Genomic DNA, 15,373 nt, shown 5'->3' with positions numbered 1-15,373 from the left:
CCAGTGGACCGGCAAGTGCACCAGCTCCCCATGAACACCCAAACCACAAAACCACACTCCAGTCAGGCTACACAGCAGGCAGCAATGAACTGCACCACCTCCCTCACAGGGAAAACCCACATCTTTGGAACATATGTGAAAGAAGGTCATTCCATGCAGACTGGGCAGTTATGGGCAGCCAGGGAGGCGGGGGCAGAGCCATCGCCAAAGCCTCTCTAGTCTCAAGGTCACTGTGTGGAGTCTAACGTCTACGTGAAGCATCACTCTATTTTTTTTTTTTTTCAGTTTGAAAGTTTAAATAATCCATTCCCAGGTTTAAAAATGCAAATACAAAAGAGGGAAGTGGAAACGCTCCCCCAGTGGAAGCCACCCAGTGGCTTCCTGTGCACCCTTGCGGGGACAGGCCAGGAACTCACCATCACACAGTCACACACACACACCCATCATCCCCTGCACACCCCCTGCCACTCGCACACACCTGTGCACTTCCCTCACACCATGAGCATCATCCTCCATCTATACCACAGACCTGCCTTCTCCTCATGAATTACTTCTCAGCTTGTTTTGTTTTACTTTTTATACTATAAAGACTGGAGGGGACAACCTGACGAGCTTACCCCTGTACGTGTCACCGGCGTGGCTCCTTTCTGAGCCTGCTGCCCCGTCACTATCTCCTTGCCCTGATCACGCCTGGCCTGGCTCCCCCACCCCGTCACTAAGCACCTGCTCCTCAGAACAGACGCTGGGACACCGCACCGCAATGCATTCAACATGGCCCTGTCTGCAGGAGCCCTGCGTGCTGACTTGCACTCGTCCCCTGCGAGACCCCCGCCCCAGCACCAACCTCGCTGGCTGGGAGACTGAGTGATGAGCTGCACTACCCTGCGCAGGCACAGCAGCTTCTGGTGAGGGGAGGTGCATCTGTTCAGCTGGGCCAGCTCTCTCTTGGCACGAGGGATGTTGAAGCTGTAAGACCATTCGGAAAGTGACAACTTCAGAGGGCGGCGGGAGGGGGAGGGGGAGGGCCCTCCCTCCCTGACCCAACAATGGACCTCGGGTTCATGCACTTCTCACAACAGACATGGTAATGAAGAACAAAAACAGGTACCGAGAAGTAATGTGACCCAAGGCACAACAGGACAGCTTTAAACCCCATTCAAGCTGCTTAGGTGGCAGAATTGTGGGGTGGGAAAAAAAGTCCTTAGCTCCAGAGGGACTTGGGTACTTCAGACATTTGTGTGCCCCAAGGAAACTTAAATGTGCCTGCGTGGCGGGGTTCCCTCTGATGGGCAGGTGTGGAGCCACATCCTGCACACACGGCCCAGCAGGACAAGTTAGGTGCCACGTGCAGACCGGCTGCTCAAAACTCCCTGCCCTTTAGCTCCCGCGCGGCTGGCACGCTGGCCCATGGGTGCAGGGGCAGTCACTGGGCCCCCCACCGCGGGCTGCCTTCTCTGGTCGTGAGTGACCACACTGCTCCACAGCACCGGCCGGCTCCCACTGGTGTGCCGTGAGGACACAGACGGCGCCCCGGGCCCCGAGCACACCCTTACCTGAACTCGGGCTTCACACCTATGTCTTTTTGCTGAAGATCTTGAAGGCTTCTTGTGATTTTGTTAAAGGCGGCATCCTAACAACAGATTTCAACGTGGCTTCAACTTTCTCATCAGAAAGCACGGGAGGGGGCTTCCACCCTGCACGAAGGTGACTCGGCACCTACCTCGCTCGCCTCTACGGTCCCCACGTACTTAAAGATCAGATCATAAATCTCATGGTGGACGTACATCTGGGAAAACGGCAGAGCCCGGGTCAGGAGGCGCCAGGCGCGTGGGGTGGGGCTGGGGGGCCCCGGCTGCTGCCGCCCTCCCCCTCCTCACCTCCACTGCCTGCTTCATCAGGTTCATCTGGGCCTCCTGCTTGGCAAGCATTTTCTAGAGACAAGAGAAGCACAGTTAGAGGGCCGGGCCTGGCATGGGCAAGCGCCACCGGCTCTGGGAAGGAGGTCCTCCGCTCGCTCACCAGGTGGGAGTCCCGCAGGAGCTGCTGCAGGCATTTGGTGTAGAGCGCGTTCACCGAGTCCTGTGCAACAGAGCAGGGGGGGGCACCGCCCTTACCGTCCGAGGCCACGGCACACAAACCTCGGCGTCACCCACACTGCGCTTCCCGCGTGAACAGCTTCCGGGGCTAAGGCAAGCTTTATCAAGTCAGATACGCGAGGACTTTTCCACTTTTTTTTTTTTTTAAGGTATATTATGCATTAGAAGTTGGCAGAAACTCCCCTCGGGGATTAACACACAGATGGTAACACTACGCATTTTTATACTTCACGGTTTTCAAATGCTCTGCAGTGCCTTAGGCTACGGTTGCCATCAGAGAAAAACATTTAAAGCAAAACTCCCAGCAGTGGAGGCAGCACCCAGGGGAGGCTCAGAGTAAGCAGAGAGGGTGCCGGGACCTGCAGCAGCCTGCGGCAGGCCCGCCCGGCACAGCACGACACGGCTACTGACTATGTGGTGACGGAGGCTCTTCCTCTCGCACTCCCGGCACGCCCGGTGGAAAGAGGCGATGTTCCTGTCAAACTTCTCAGAGTGTCTTCCCAAGAACTCTCTGACGTCCTCGATGGTTTTCAGGGAGAAGGGATCTGAGGGCACTGGAGGCTCCTCTGAAAGAGAGATGGGCGGTCAGGCCGGGAGGAAGGGAGCGCCCCAGCCTCGTCCTGCTCCCACGGGGGCCAGGGCACAAGGGTGGATAGGGCAGCATCCTGATCGTAGGGTACTGTCAGAAAACAGCTTGGTTGCAGGATGGCCTGGGACCCAGGGAGCAGCGTCTGCTCCAGGCCTCTCCCTGGGACAGGCGCCATGGATCTGGACCTGAGTGTGTGACAGGCGAGGCTCAGGTGAGAACTTGAGTGCACTGTGCACACCAGGTGTGACCTCAATTTCCTGGGGCAGCTGCAGAATTACTACTCTAAAAATAACGGACCCCCAAAGAGGCACAGCTGTGGGGCGCGGTGGGTGATCACACTGGGACAGCTGAGACCCAGAGACAAAGCCAAGGCTGTCCCTTTGCGTCATCACATCACAGGTACCACAGGAGCACCAAGGCGTATGTGAATGGTGCCCCTTGGAACTGGGCAATATCCAACCTCTACAACCATACACGGCAGCCCCGTCCAGGCCCCCTCAGCTCGGGATGACTGAGCACTGTAAGTAGTAGGCAGGTTTCTAGCAGGCTCCTGAGGATTTTCTGCGACTCGTAACTTTTAAACTCTGTGGTCAGGAAACAGTTCAGCCAACACATGTCTCCTACCTGAGCTCTCTCTCTTTTCCAAAGGATGGGCTATACACAAGATGCTGAAACTCTCTTCCTTCTCGTTGTAGAAAGTTTCTTCAAAGAGAATGGGCACCGAGAGCAGAGAGGCAAAGCCCGCCCCTAATTTGATCCTGTTCCCTTGTATGAAGACAGCCTGCAACAAGAAAGCTGTCAGTGCACCAGCAGCTGGGGGTGGGGTAGGGAGGGACCACTGAGCGCCTCCCAGGCCACCACCTTAGCTAGAGCCTGCCCGCCTTCACCCCAATTTGGCTTTGCTTGGGGCACACTCTCCCACTTTGTTCTCTGGGAGACTCAAATGTTGCAATGGAAAAAGCACTAGGTTATTTCTGGACTAGAAAAAATCCTGTGCCCTTGGGGGAAAAACCAAGAAGGCTCTCCTGTTTGAATGAGGCATCAAAGTGATGCCTGTGCCCTGTGGCCAGCCTCCCCGCACCCCTGCTGCCCACATCCAGCTCACTCTGGCCATGGCTCGGATGCCCTGGCTGCGGCAGCCCAGACACACTTTGCAGACTGGGTATCCAGAGAGAACCTACTCACTGGCGACCAATGGCTCGTGGTAAGCAGATCCTAAGCAGAACAGTGTCACGCCTGGAGAGCCACAGGGCTGCTGACCCCACCCCCCACCAGCAGACCTCTTGGACACCCCACCCTCCTGGCCCCCACCACCGAGTCCAATGGCCTCAGCTGCCGAGCTACGGGCCCAAGGGCTCAAACCACAGCACCAGCCCTAGCAAGGAGGGCAGTGTAGCCCGGCTCCCTCAATAAGTGTGTGGATTGTGGGGGAACCAGGCCAGGCCTGACTGCAAACAAAACATCCCTCTCTCAGAACCTACATGACTCCATTAAAGAAAAAAAAAAAAAGTTTAAATGCATATCCCAAAGTTAACACTGACCAAGACAACTCGCCATCACTGGCGACACTGACACTGAGAGAAACACCACACCCCTTCCGTGGCATCCCCCAAAGTGCACGACCGACTCTCATCAGACAAACCCCCACCCAGCGGAGGAGGGGGTGTAGAACAGGCCGGAAGGCCAGTGTTGTCAGAGACAGACCCAGAGAAGGCGGGCCGGCTCTCCGCGCCTGACGGCTGCGCCCAATTCACGGAACAGGAACGGGGCGACTGCAGCCCACTCGGGAAACAGTGAGGGGGAAAGAAGCGCGCGGGTGTATATGGAGAGGGGACCAAGGCAGCGAAACAGCCAGCGCCGACCAGGCTCCGGCCCCTCGGCACTCCACTGCCGCTTTCTGCAGACTAAAAATTATGTGGAAACAGAGAGTTTGTCAGAATGAAGATGATCATTCCTGAGGCTCAAGTTGTGTCAGAAAACAAAAAGGCCAACAAGCTCTCCCAGGCATGGCAAGAGCTCTCCCTGCCACAGGTGTACGGGGGAGAGGCACCCGGGCTAGGGGAGACGCCGGCCCTCCCCAGGCCAGGGCAGCAGCCTGGGACCCCTGTTTCTTTCTTCAAAGGCAGGAGTCCCTCCAGCCACTCCACAGGCTGCTCTGTGTGTGTGCGTGCGTGTGTGCGTCACAAGTCACATATGACGGAGCAGATGTCAAAGGCTGGGAACCAGGGTGCCTGCCCCTCCTCCCTAACCGCCCACCCAAACACCGGGGGAGCGACGCAGGCTGGCCCCTCCAGGCATGAATACCTTTCCATTTAAGGTCTGAAAATGCTCGTCCACCGGAATCAACACGTAGGACTCAAACTGACAAGTGGACTGAACGCTGCTCGTCAGGCTTCCTTTGCAGGGCACCAGCACCTGGAAGAAACCAGCGGAGTGAGCGCTAGACACGGGGGCCACTCACAGCTTCTGCAGAACCGGCTGTGCCAACGACACTCCAGCCGGGGTGCCCGGGGGACACGCAGGCCCAGAGCCACCCGGCATCTCTTGCCAAATGCCCACAGCTGCTGCGGCTGAGCTCCTGAGTCGCTGTGCGGGAAGCAGACACCCCCCCACACCAGGCAAGGACGTGCATAACCCTGTCCCACCTTCAGACCTGGGGCATGCTGGGTTCCTCCCAGACCCCAGAAGCCCCCTTCGGAAAACAGTCCAGTTCCCAGGACCAGAAGAAGAGAGGAGTTGGAGAGTCCAGAAGAGGGAAATGGAGCAGTCGCACATAATCCCACCACACGAACCAGAAACACTTCACACTGAGACAGCCTCCTATGCTTTTTCTGTTTTCAGCCACACTGGGATCACAGTTCGCAAGGACGCAACAGAGAGGCCAGAGACCAGGGCCCCTAGCACAGGCTGCCGCCTCCACCAGAGACCCTCAAGGTGCCAGACTTGGGCTGTAGGGCAGGTTCCATCCAAAATGTGCAAAACCAAACGCTGCTCAGAGCACACAGCTCCTCAGCACAGCACAGCCACAGAAGGGGGTCTGGCCACCAGGGAGGCACTCTGCCCTGGCCAACCACCAGCCATGCACAGAGCTCTGGCTCAGGGACTTTTTCTTTATTTAAGAGACAGAGAGAGACAAACACAGAGAGCACAGGCGCATGCCAGGGCGCTCTCATCCACTGGGTTCACTCCCCAAATGCCTGCACTGGCCAGGAGGCCGAAGCCAGGAGCTGAGAACTCAATTCAGGCTTCTCCCATGAGTGGCAGGAACCCAAACATGGAGCCGTCGCCACCGCTGCCCAGGATCTGCGTTGGCAGAAAGCTGGAATCAGGACAGAGCCGGGACCTGGCCCAGGTACTCTGATGTGGGACACAGGCATCCTAACCAGTGGTTTACCTGCCAGGCCAGATGCCCACCCAGGGCTCATCTTAGAAGGATTCTCTCAGAATGTGTGTGCCTCAAGGGATGCCCCAGCAGGAACACCCCCCAGAGGTCCACCACCGAAGGCAGCCAGAGCAAAGTGCTGGAAGCAGATGGCCTGGGCGCCTCTCCTGGTTGCACACTTCCCAGCCATGGCCGGTCACTGTTCCTTGGTTCCCATTTGTGTGGCTGCACACAGGAGTACTGGGAGTGTGAGGCAGGATCAGCGACACACTCAGTGCAGCGCCAGGCACACAACCCCACGGCATCACAGGTAGTCTTTTCCTATGTCCCATGGAGCTCCCAAAGCAGAACACAATCACCAGGATTAAACCAGTGCTCCTCAGGCTGTCACGGAAGAGGAATAACCTGGCCTGCCGAAATTCACTGGCTACCAGTGAAGCAGCTGACCCCAGCAGGAGGCAGAAATGTAAGGCCCCTCCCAGAGCTAAGACTTAATGATCTAAAGAGTTAATATTAAAAATCTTTTAGTTTACAGGAACACCAGAAAAAATGATGGAGTAGGAAGCTCCAGGGGTCAGGCCCTCCAATGCAACCCCTATGCTTGAAAAACCGTCACAGGGTTGGCATTGTAGCCTAGTAGGCTAAGCCTCGGCCTGCGGCACCAGCATCCCATATGGGCACCAGTTCAAGTCCCAGCTGCTCCTCTTCCAATCCAGCTCTGCTATGGCCTGGGAAAGCAGTGGAAGATGGTCCAAGTGCTTGGGCCCCTGCAGCCATGTGGGAGACCCAGAAGAAGCTCCTGGCTCCTGGCTTCAGATCGGCCCAGCTCTGGCTGTTGCAGCCATATGCGGAGTGAACCAGCAAATAGAAGATCTCTGTCTTTCCTTCTCTCTCTCTAACTCTACCTTTTGAATAAAATAAATACATCTAAAAATAAATAAATAAAAAGAAAGAAAAAAAATAAGAAAAGCCATCACAATAGACATCGCTGGAGTTCTGCAATGTGATCACACCACACAGCAAGCAGAGGTGCACCTGATGGAGGGAGAGGCTGCGGCCGGCCCTCTTCCTCCCACCATCTGCCTTGCCTTGCTGCAAAGACAGCAGCCCACACTCCAGGAGGGACTGGCTGGAGCCAGGGTGGGCAGAAGGGACCTTGTCCTCCCAAATGTTCAGCCAAGTGGGAAAGCAAAACAAAGGATACAGACGTTTGTCCTAACTCGTTCCTCCAATCTGCAAACAGTTTCTGGAGTTCCCTGAAGAAGTCCCCTTGAAATCTAGCAAGCCACCTAGCACATAGCAGGTGCTCAGTGAAAGTCTGTTGGGTGACTCTACACTAAATAAATGGTGAGAATTGGGCCACACAGGTACTCTGCTTGGAAGTCAGCTTTTGGGAACCCGGAAGACATGTTGCTGGATTCCAAGGGAGCCTCCAAAAGCCTATTCAACCAATAATTAAGAGACATTAATAAAAGAACTAAGCTTTACCTCCTTTTGCAATATTTGCTTTTCTTACAGCCAAATGGACCCACTCCCAGTGTACATTTCAGAAACATGGAGGATTTCCCCTTGCAGCCCATGGACAAGAGCCCCATGGATACAGACCTGCCTAGCCCAGTCTGAGGAAGCCACACGTGCATAACTAGCCAGCTGGTTATAAGAACAGGGTGACTGGGGCTGGTGCTGTGGCATAGCGGGTTAAGCCACCCCTGCAACACTGGCATCTCATATGGGTGCCGGTTCATGTTCTGGCTGTTCCACTTCCAATCCAGCTCCCCACTAACAGTCTGGGAAAGGCAATGAAGATGGCCCAAGTACTTGGGCCCCTGCCACCTACAGAGGAGACTCAGAAGGTTCTGGCTCCTGGTTTCAGCCTGCCTCAGCACAGCCATCTGGGGAGTGAACAAGTAGATGGAAGATCAATCAATTGATCGATCTCTCTCTCTCCCTGTAGCTCTGATTTTCAAATAAATAAATAGATCCTTTAAAATAGAACAGGGTGACTATTATTACCGTGTAGGGTGTCACAAGCCTTTGTGACTGGGACCCGGAACAGGAGCTCCCCCTGTGCAAGCAGAGAGAGCAGGTAGTTGCAGGAAAGCGAGGCCGTCCCCGGGAAAGGGGGCTAGGGAGAGGTCAGGGCAAGGCCGTCCCCGGGAAAGGGGGCTAGGGAGAGGTCAGGGCAAGGCCGTCCCCGGGAAAGGGGGCTAGGGAGAGGTCAGGGCTAGGTCCCAGCAGCCGTCAAGCTGCAGCCTCGGCTGCCATCCGCAGCTGTTACAGATGGGAAGAGGATGAGGGGCCATCAGCGTGGCCACAGGAGAACGTGAGGGGCGGTTACTCCTGCAGGACATATACTTGTTAAAAGTGGTGATTTCAGGACCGGTGTTGTGGTATTAAACCGTTACCCAAAACACTGGCATCCCATGGGGCAACGGTTCAAGTCCCAGCGGCTCCACTTCCAACCCAGCTCCCTGCTAATCTGCCTGGGAAGGCAGCCACATGGGAGACCTTGAAAAAGCTCCTGGCTCCTGGCCTCAGCCTGGCCCTGTCCCAGCTGCGGCTATCTGGGGAGTGAGCCAATGGCTCTCTCTCTCACTGTCTCACCCTTTCTTTCTCTCTCTCTCTCTCTGCAACTCTACTCTATCTAAAAAGAAAAAAAAAAAAAGTAGTGCTTTCACATTTTAAATTTTTTTTTAATTTTTAATTTTTAAATTTAAATTTTTAATTATTTGAGATACAGAGCCAGCTCCCATCTGCTGGTTGGTTGTGGCCCCCCAAATGGCCGCACTGACCAGGACTGGGCCAGGCCAAAGAGAGAAGTCAGAAACTCAATCAAGATCTCCCACGTGAGTGGCAGGAACCCAACAACCTGAGCCATCACTTCCACGTTAACAGGAAGCTGGAGGTGGGACTCAAACCCGGGTACTCTGTTTTGGGACACAGCATCCTAACAGCTAGGCCAACTACACACTCCTGATTTCATACTTTTTAGAGCTCAGAAAAGGACCCCAAGGAAGATTCCAGGGTAATAAAAACATGGCCTGTGGTAGGCATTTGGCCTAGTGATTAAGTTGCCAGTTGGGACTCCTCCATCTCTTATCAGAGGGCCTGGGTTCCAGCTCCAGTTCCAGCACCTTTGCAGATTCCTGCCAATGCACACCCGGGGAGGCAGCGGTGCTGGCTCAAGTAGCTGGGTCTCCACCATCCATGTGGGAGACCTGGATTGAGTTCCAGGCTCCCAGCTTTGGCCTGGCACAGACCCAGCTGCTGTGAGCATTTCAGGAATGAAACAGTGGATGGCAGTGCTGCCTCTCTCTACCAAAAAAATAAACATTTTAAGAAAAAGAAAGGGGGCTGGCGCTGTGGCATAGCAAGTTAAGCCACCACCTGCAGTGCCGGCATCCCATGTGGGGACCAGTTCAAGTCTCAGCTGCTTCACTTCTGGTCCAGCTCTCTGCTAATGGCCTGGGGAAGCAGTAGAAGATGGCCCAAGTCCTTGGGCCCCTGCACCCATGTGGGAGACCTGGAGGAAGCTCCTGGCTTCAAATTGGCACAGCTCTGGCCGCTGAGGCCAACTGGGAAGTGAACCAGCAGATGGAAGACCTCTCTCTCTCTCTCTCTCTCTCTCTCTCCTCTCCTCTCCTCTCCTCTCCTCCTCTCTCTGTGTAACTCTGACTTTCAAATAAATAAATTAATTTTTAAAAAAAAAGTAAGAACTTTCTAAGAGACGAAAAGGGCCCAATAGCCAAGGAGAGAAATTAGCATTCACCTGCTACGTGAATCACTTGAAAGTGACAGAAAGTGACAGAAAGGGCGAGCACCCTTCTAGAGATCCCTGGAACACAGACGTGGCTAGGGTCCCACTGCAGGTTGGACAGGGGCGGCCCAGTGCCCCATCACTCAGAAGGTGACAACAGAGCAGCTCCTCCCACGGCCGGCTGCTGCTGACAGGGTAGCCGCGCCAACTCCCCAGGCCACTGAGCAAGGCTGAGGAAGGCCAGGAATTTGGGGTCACTGAATGTGGACCCCCATGATCTTAGGAGACTGGAGTAAGAGCCTGGGGCACTGTTCACAACACAAGATGGCGTAACTTAAGAATCTCTCAGGGCCGGCACCGTGGCATAGCAGGTTAAAGCCCCATCCTGCAACGCCGGCATCCCATAGCGGCAAAAGTTTGAGTCCTGGCTGCTCCACTTCAGCTCTCTGCTAATGGCCTGGGAAAGCAGTAGAAGATGGCCCAAGTGCTTGGGTCCCTGCACCCACATGGCAGACCCAGAAGAAGTTCCAGGCTTCGGCCTGGGCAAGCTCTAGCCATTGCAGCCATTTGGGGAGTGAAGCAGCGGACGAAGATATTCTCTCTCTCTCTCTCTCTCTCTCTCTGGACTCTGCCTTTCAAGTAAAATAAATATATCTTAAAAAAAAAAAAAACAAAAAAACAAAGTGTACCCAAAGGAGGCCAACCAAGATTGCAAAGCCCTTACTCAAACTGAGCTCAAGTGGGGTCCATGATTTGCAGCTGAGAAAGGATCCTCCCTCTGGGCGACAGGAACTGTACTAACCGCCAGCAGCAGGACTCTGGTGTGCCAGACACACAGAGCTTGCTGAGAATAAGTGACATTCTGAGAAGATGCCACGCGGCATAGGAGCACACGCTTGTATCTAGATGGCACTTCTAGAGATGCCAGAGAACAAAGACGGGAAGGGTGGGAAGATCCCGCAGCCTGCACGCGTTCTCTGTGACACAGCCACCACCGCGGATGGTGTGACTCCCCCCGGCCGGTGACCACCTCCCGCACGAGAATTAAGCTCTGTGAGGGTGAAGGCTGTGGTGCTTGTTCCCAAGCTTTACTGAACCCTCAGCGCCACAGAGAAGGCCTTCACGCCAGCCATGACTGCCCCGTGGCAGGGGTGCGCTCTCAGGAACGACGCGCTGGGCAATATCGCGCTGTGTGCACACTGCAGAGCGTACGGGCACAAACCGGATGATGTCATCTCGTGGCCCCAACACACCCTTGTACAGTGTGTAACTGGCGTAGTGTTTCATAACTGCTGTGCAAGGAATAGATGACAATGAATGTCTTTGGTGGGTTTGACAAGGTCTTCTTGGGAAATAGGCATATACTTACTCAATTGTTATTTACAATGAACACCATGACTTCTAAAATCCAAAGTAACGCATTTTGGGCACAAACATATGAATCGCAAAACTTAATCGTGAAAACTGGAAGGGACTTTACGCCAGGCTTCTGGGAGCAGAGGCTACGAGTAAACCTAGCTCTGGTTTCCCAGAGGGGCAGCCAAACCCTGCAGCAACCTGTGCTGACCCGACTTGCGCTTGCACAGAACACGGCCTTGACACCTGACGCCCCTGGGCAGTCCACCACGGTGCAAGAGGTGAACAACACCCAGAAAGAAGGAGGGAGACTTCTCAAGCAGACACTGCAGGAGACAAAATGCGTCCAGGACTCCGTGTCCCAAGGTGCTGGCTAAACAAGGCGCCCACCAACTCTGCTGACCTGAGAGCCGGAAAGACCCGCAACACAGGGCCTGCCCTCCCTTCACGCAGCAGGTGCCCAGAGACAGGCTGGTGCCTCCTCCCTGTTCCTCCCATGCCTGCAACCTGGCTGCCCCCCAAGGCTTCTGTGGCTGCGGCCTCTCTCGCCTAAGTTCTTTCCCTTTGAGAAACGCCACCCCCCCAAAACTATGGACCCATGTGTCCACACGCTCCCTTCTCCTGAGGGACTCAGAGGAGGTGACTGGCCTCTGCTCTGCAGGGGCCCTCAGGGTCAACAAACAAGAGAGACAGGGAGATGCAGTGCCCTGCGGGGCACCCCACAACAGAGCCCGGCAACGGACGACACCTGGGCTGCAGGCCCAGTAGGCCTCCTGGAGGAGTTCCCACAGCCCCTTGCCACTCATTCACTGACACATGGGCTGGGGGCTTCCTGGAAACCTCCTCTCAGTCCTCCAGATCTCTGGCATCACCCACACCTGAGGACCACCCCTGGGACCGGGGTACTTACAATGCCGTGGGCCTGGGCCACCTTGCTGCACAGGTCGGGCCGCCACTTCTGAAGAGCCAGGTAGAAAGGATTTTTCAGGAGATCTTCATCATACAGAGCCATATGGACTGCAAGTGGGTCAAAGTGAGTCTCCTGGGACAGGGGAGGAAAAGGCAGTAAATGAGCCACCTTCGGACTTCTGGAACACACGAAAGTCTCCACCTGGCAACTTCCAAGCAGCATCTCTCACATCTCTTATTCTGCCCCAGACCTAACGTGCCGCCAGGGATCACCAGACATAACCCTCCAATGTCAGGATGGCCTATTTATTGGTTCAGTGACGTGTACATTAAGTTCAGAAATTCTTGTTAAGCTCCAACTCATGGCTGAAGCATACATGGCCATTTTCACAACATCCTCCATGACCAAACCCGTGACATTCTAAAGACACACATGTATGTTTAATGAAGTATTTTAAGTGCATGAAAAAGTACTGAGTAATAATGCAAACCTACCATGCAGAATTACCAAATCACAGTATAAGTTCTGTTTTTAAAGTTTATTTATTTATTCTAAAGGCAGAGCAATAGAGAGACAAACAGAGCTCACTGATCTGCGGGCTCACTCCCCAAGTGCCTACAACGGCCAGGGCTGGGCCAGGCCAAAGCCAGGAGCTCTATCCAGGTCTCCCAAGTGGGTGGCAAGGGCCCAAGTACTTGAGCCATCACCCACTGCTGCCCAGGGTATAAAATAACAGGAACCTGGACTGGAAGCAGAGTCTGGGCTCAATCCCAGGCACTCTAACATGGGATGCAGACGTCTCAGCTGGCAGTATAACTCACTGTCTGTAACACTGGGCCCTAAAGAAAGAAAGTAGAGCATATCAATAGACACCCACCCACACACACACACACACACACTCACCATTGTGTCCCTCCCTGGTCCCATGCTCTCCCCCCTCCCCCTTCAAAGGCAGCCACTATCCTGAAGGTATCTAAAGGGCACCTGGCATCTTGCTCCTCCTTCCCTTTCCTCCTCCTCCCCCTCACCGCCCCATTTCCTCCCTTTTGTTGAGACCCTTGGTGCTCGAACAGACCCCTCCAGACTCCTTGCAAAGCAACTGGCAAAACAGATGCTGCACAGGGCAGCTATGAAGCAGATAAAAGTCCCCAGAGGCTAGAAAGAGCCCCCTACTCCTCTGCCAGCTGCCTTCTACCCACCCACCCACCCCACTACACCACCATAGTGGCAAATTCCCTCCTTAACCGGATAAAAATTCAGCTCTAAACACTACAACCACATGCTAATTATTCCAGAACATATCCTTCTCAGTCAACATCACCTTTTCAAATTCCACCCCTGCTGAGCCACCCGGCTCACTCACCCGCTGGCCCCTGCTGCACAGCGATCTAATAAGTGAACGTGTCACAGTTTCTCTCATATCCTACATTTAAGTCGCACCCACCTCTTCAGGAGGACGAGGAGTGGTGCAAGGAACAGCCCTGCACACGTACTGCAGCACGCTCCTGGGAGAGCGCCGAGGGGCGCGCTCGCTCCTCACCGCAGCAGATGCCGGCAGCGCTGGACTCCTTTCTACGCCTGAGTGTCTGAGCGTGCGGCTCTCTTCACATCACACTTAACCAGTGCTTCTTGGTGTCATCAGATTGTTTTACTCCCATCGGTCTGAGCTGTGGTCTGAACGCACGTCCCACCCGAAGTTCATGTGCTGAAAGCGTCCCCTCCTAGGTGATGGCCTCCAGGGGGTGACGGGTTATGATGGCAGAGCTCTCGTAAATGGGATGAGCACCCCCGAGAGGCATGGTGCTTGATGGCTGCTTGCTGGCACCCCACACGGGAGTGCCTGCTCCGCTGCTCTGGCGTTCAGCCTTCTGTTCATACACATCCTGAAAGGCACCAGGTGGGGGCTCCAGTCTTGCCCCGCTGCCCCCCATGGGGGAGACTCATACGAGTCAGGGCTCCTGGCTTCAGCCGGGTCCAGCTTTAGCTGGTACAGGCATTCAGGGAGTGAACCAGCAGACAGATCTCTGTCTTTCTCGACTTTTCAAATAAAATGAAAGTTAAAAAATAAGAAAGACATGAGACCCCGAGAGAGCTCCTTCCACCTGTGAGGCTGCACGGAAGACGCCAGGTCTCTGAACCGGACACCAGGTCTGCAGCAGCCTCACCCCGGACTTCCCAGCCTCCAGAATAGCCAGGGCATCACCTCTGTGGCTTACAAGCCGCCCAGTCTACGGCACTTGTTGTAGCAGCCCGGATGGACTAAGACCGTCTGCGAGCACCAAGTACTGTCTCTCTGTGTTGAGTGTCCTTTTCTCTGATAACGAAGTCAGAAGAATGAAAATTAAATGAAGCTGAACATCATTTCTTTATCTTTTACAAATTGCCTAATTATGTCTTTGGCCTGCTTTTCTTCTGGGTGGTTGGCCTTTCCCCTATGATTAATGTTTTCATACTTCTGGATACTGAAATATGTTGCAAATATCCTCTCCCAGTCTATCATTTGTTTCATTTTTCCAAATGGGTGCTTTCAGAAATAGATGCTTTAGGATTTAGTGTAGTTAGATTTGTCAATCTTTGCTTTTTGGATCTTGGAAAATTGAGCCTTCCCCTCTCCTCTCCACCTCAGCTCCCTTACCTCTTTGCAAAGTGACTTCACCAATCCCATCAGAAAGTGGGGTCTCTTCCCCAGCCCCCTGAATCTGAGGCAAGAGAGCTGCTTCAACCAAGAGAACTGATACTGGGGCCGGCGCTGTGGTGCAGCAGGTTAACGCCTTGGCCTGAAGCGCTGGCATCCCATATGGGTGCCGGTTTGAGACCCGGCTGCTCCACTTCCCATCCAGCTCTCTGCTGTGGCCTGGGAAAGCAGCAGAAGATGGCCCAAGTCCTTGGGCCCCTGCACCCGCATGGGAGATCCAGAAGCTCCTGGCTCCTGGTTTCAGATTGGCACAGCTCCAGCCGTTGCGGCCAATTGGGGAGTGAACCAGTGGATGGAAGACACCCTCCCCTCCCCGCCTCTCCTCTCTCTCTGTGTAACTCTTTCAAATAAATAAATAAATCTTTAAAAAAAAAAAAAAAAAAAGAGAACTGATACTGTCAGCCTCAAGAGGCCTTGCAGACTCCACTCCTGGTGTGTCAGCATCGGACAGCACGGTGCTGGACAAAGTCCACGTGACACAAGAGGCTGGAGGTGGCCCAGGAGCACAGCCAGATTGTCAGCAGACCACCAGCCACATTGGTAAGGCCAGGTGAGGCCTGCAGAAGAACCACCAGGGCAATCCACACA

The 15,373-nt window shown here is 54.5% G+C and overlaps 1 protein-coding gene across 1 annotated transcript in view; it reads right to left on the bottom strand.

Annotated features, from left to right (window-relative positions):
* ANKRD27 (ankyrin repeat domain 27) overlaps positions 1–15,373 on the bottom strand; it is a 53,382-nt gene that overhangs the window by 28,944 nt on the left and 9,065 nt on the right. The window contains 9 exon segments of the mRNA XM_062175789.1: positions 845–966; positions 1,554–1,630; positions 1,721–1,786; positions 1,878–1,931; positions 2,020–2,079; positions 2,508–2,662; positions 3,310–3,466; positions 4,990–5,100; positions 12,091–12,222. Coding sequence (XP_062031773.1) covers positions 845–966; positions 1,554–1,630; positions 1,721–1,786; positions 1,878–1,931; positions 2,020–2,079; positions 2,508–2,662; positions 3,310–3,466; positions 4,990–5,100; positions 12,091–12,192 — 904 coding nt within the window. The 5' untranslated portion in view covers positions 12,193–12,222.

The sequence above is a fragment of the Lepus europaeus genome, chromosome 19 (assembly GCF_033115175.1).
Source record: "Lepus europaeus isolate LE1 chromosome 19, mLepTim1.pri, whole genome shotgun sequence".
Classification (NCBI taxonomy): domain Eukaryota; kingdom Metazoa; phylum Chordata; class Mammalia; order Lagomorpha; family Leporidae; genus Lepus; species Lepus europaeus.
This window is presented reverse-complemented; position numbering and strand designations above follow the sequence as displayed.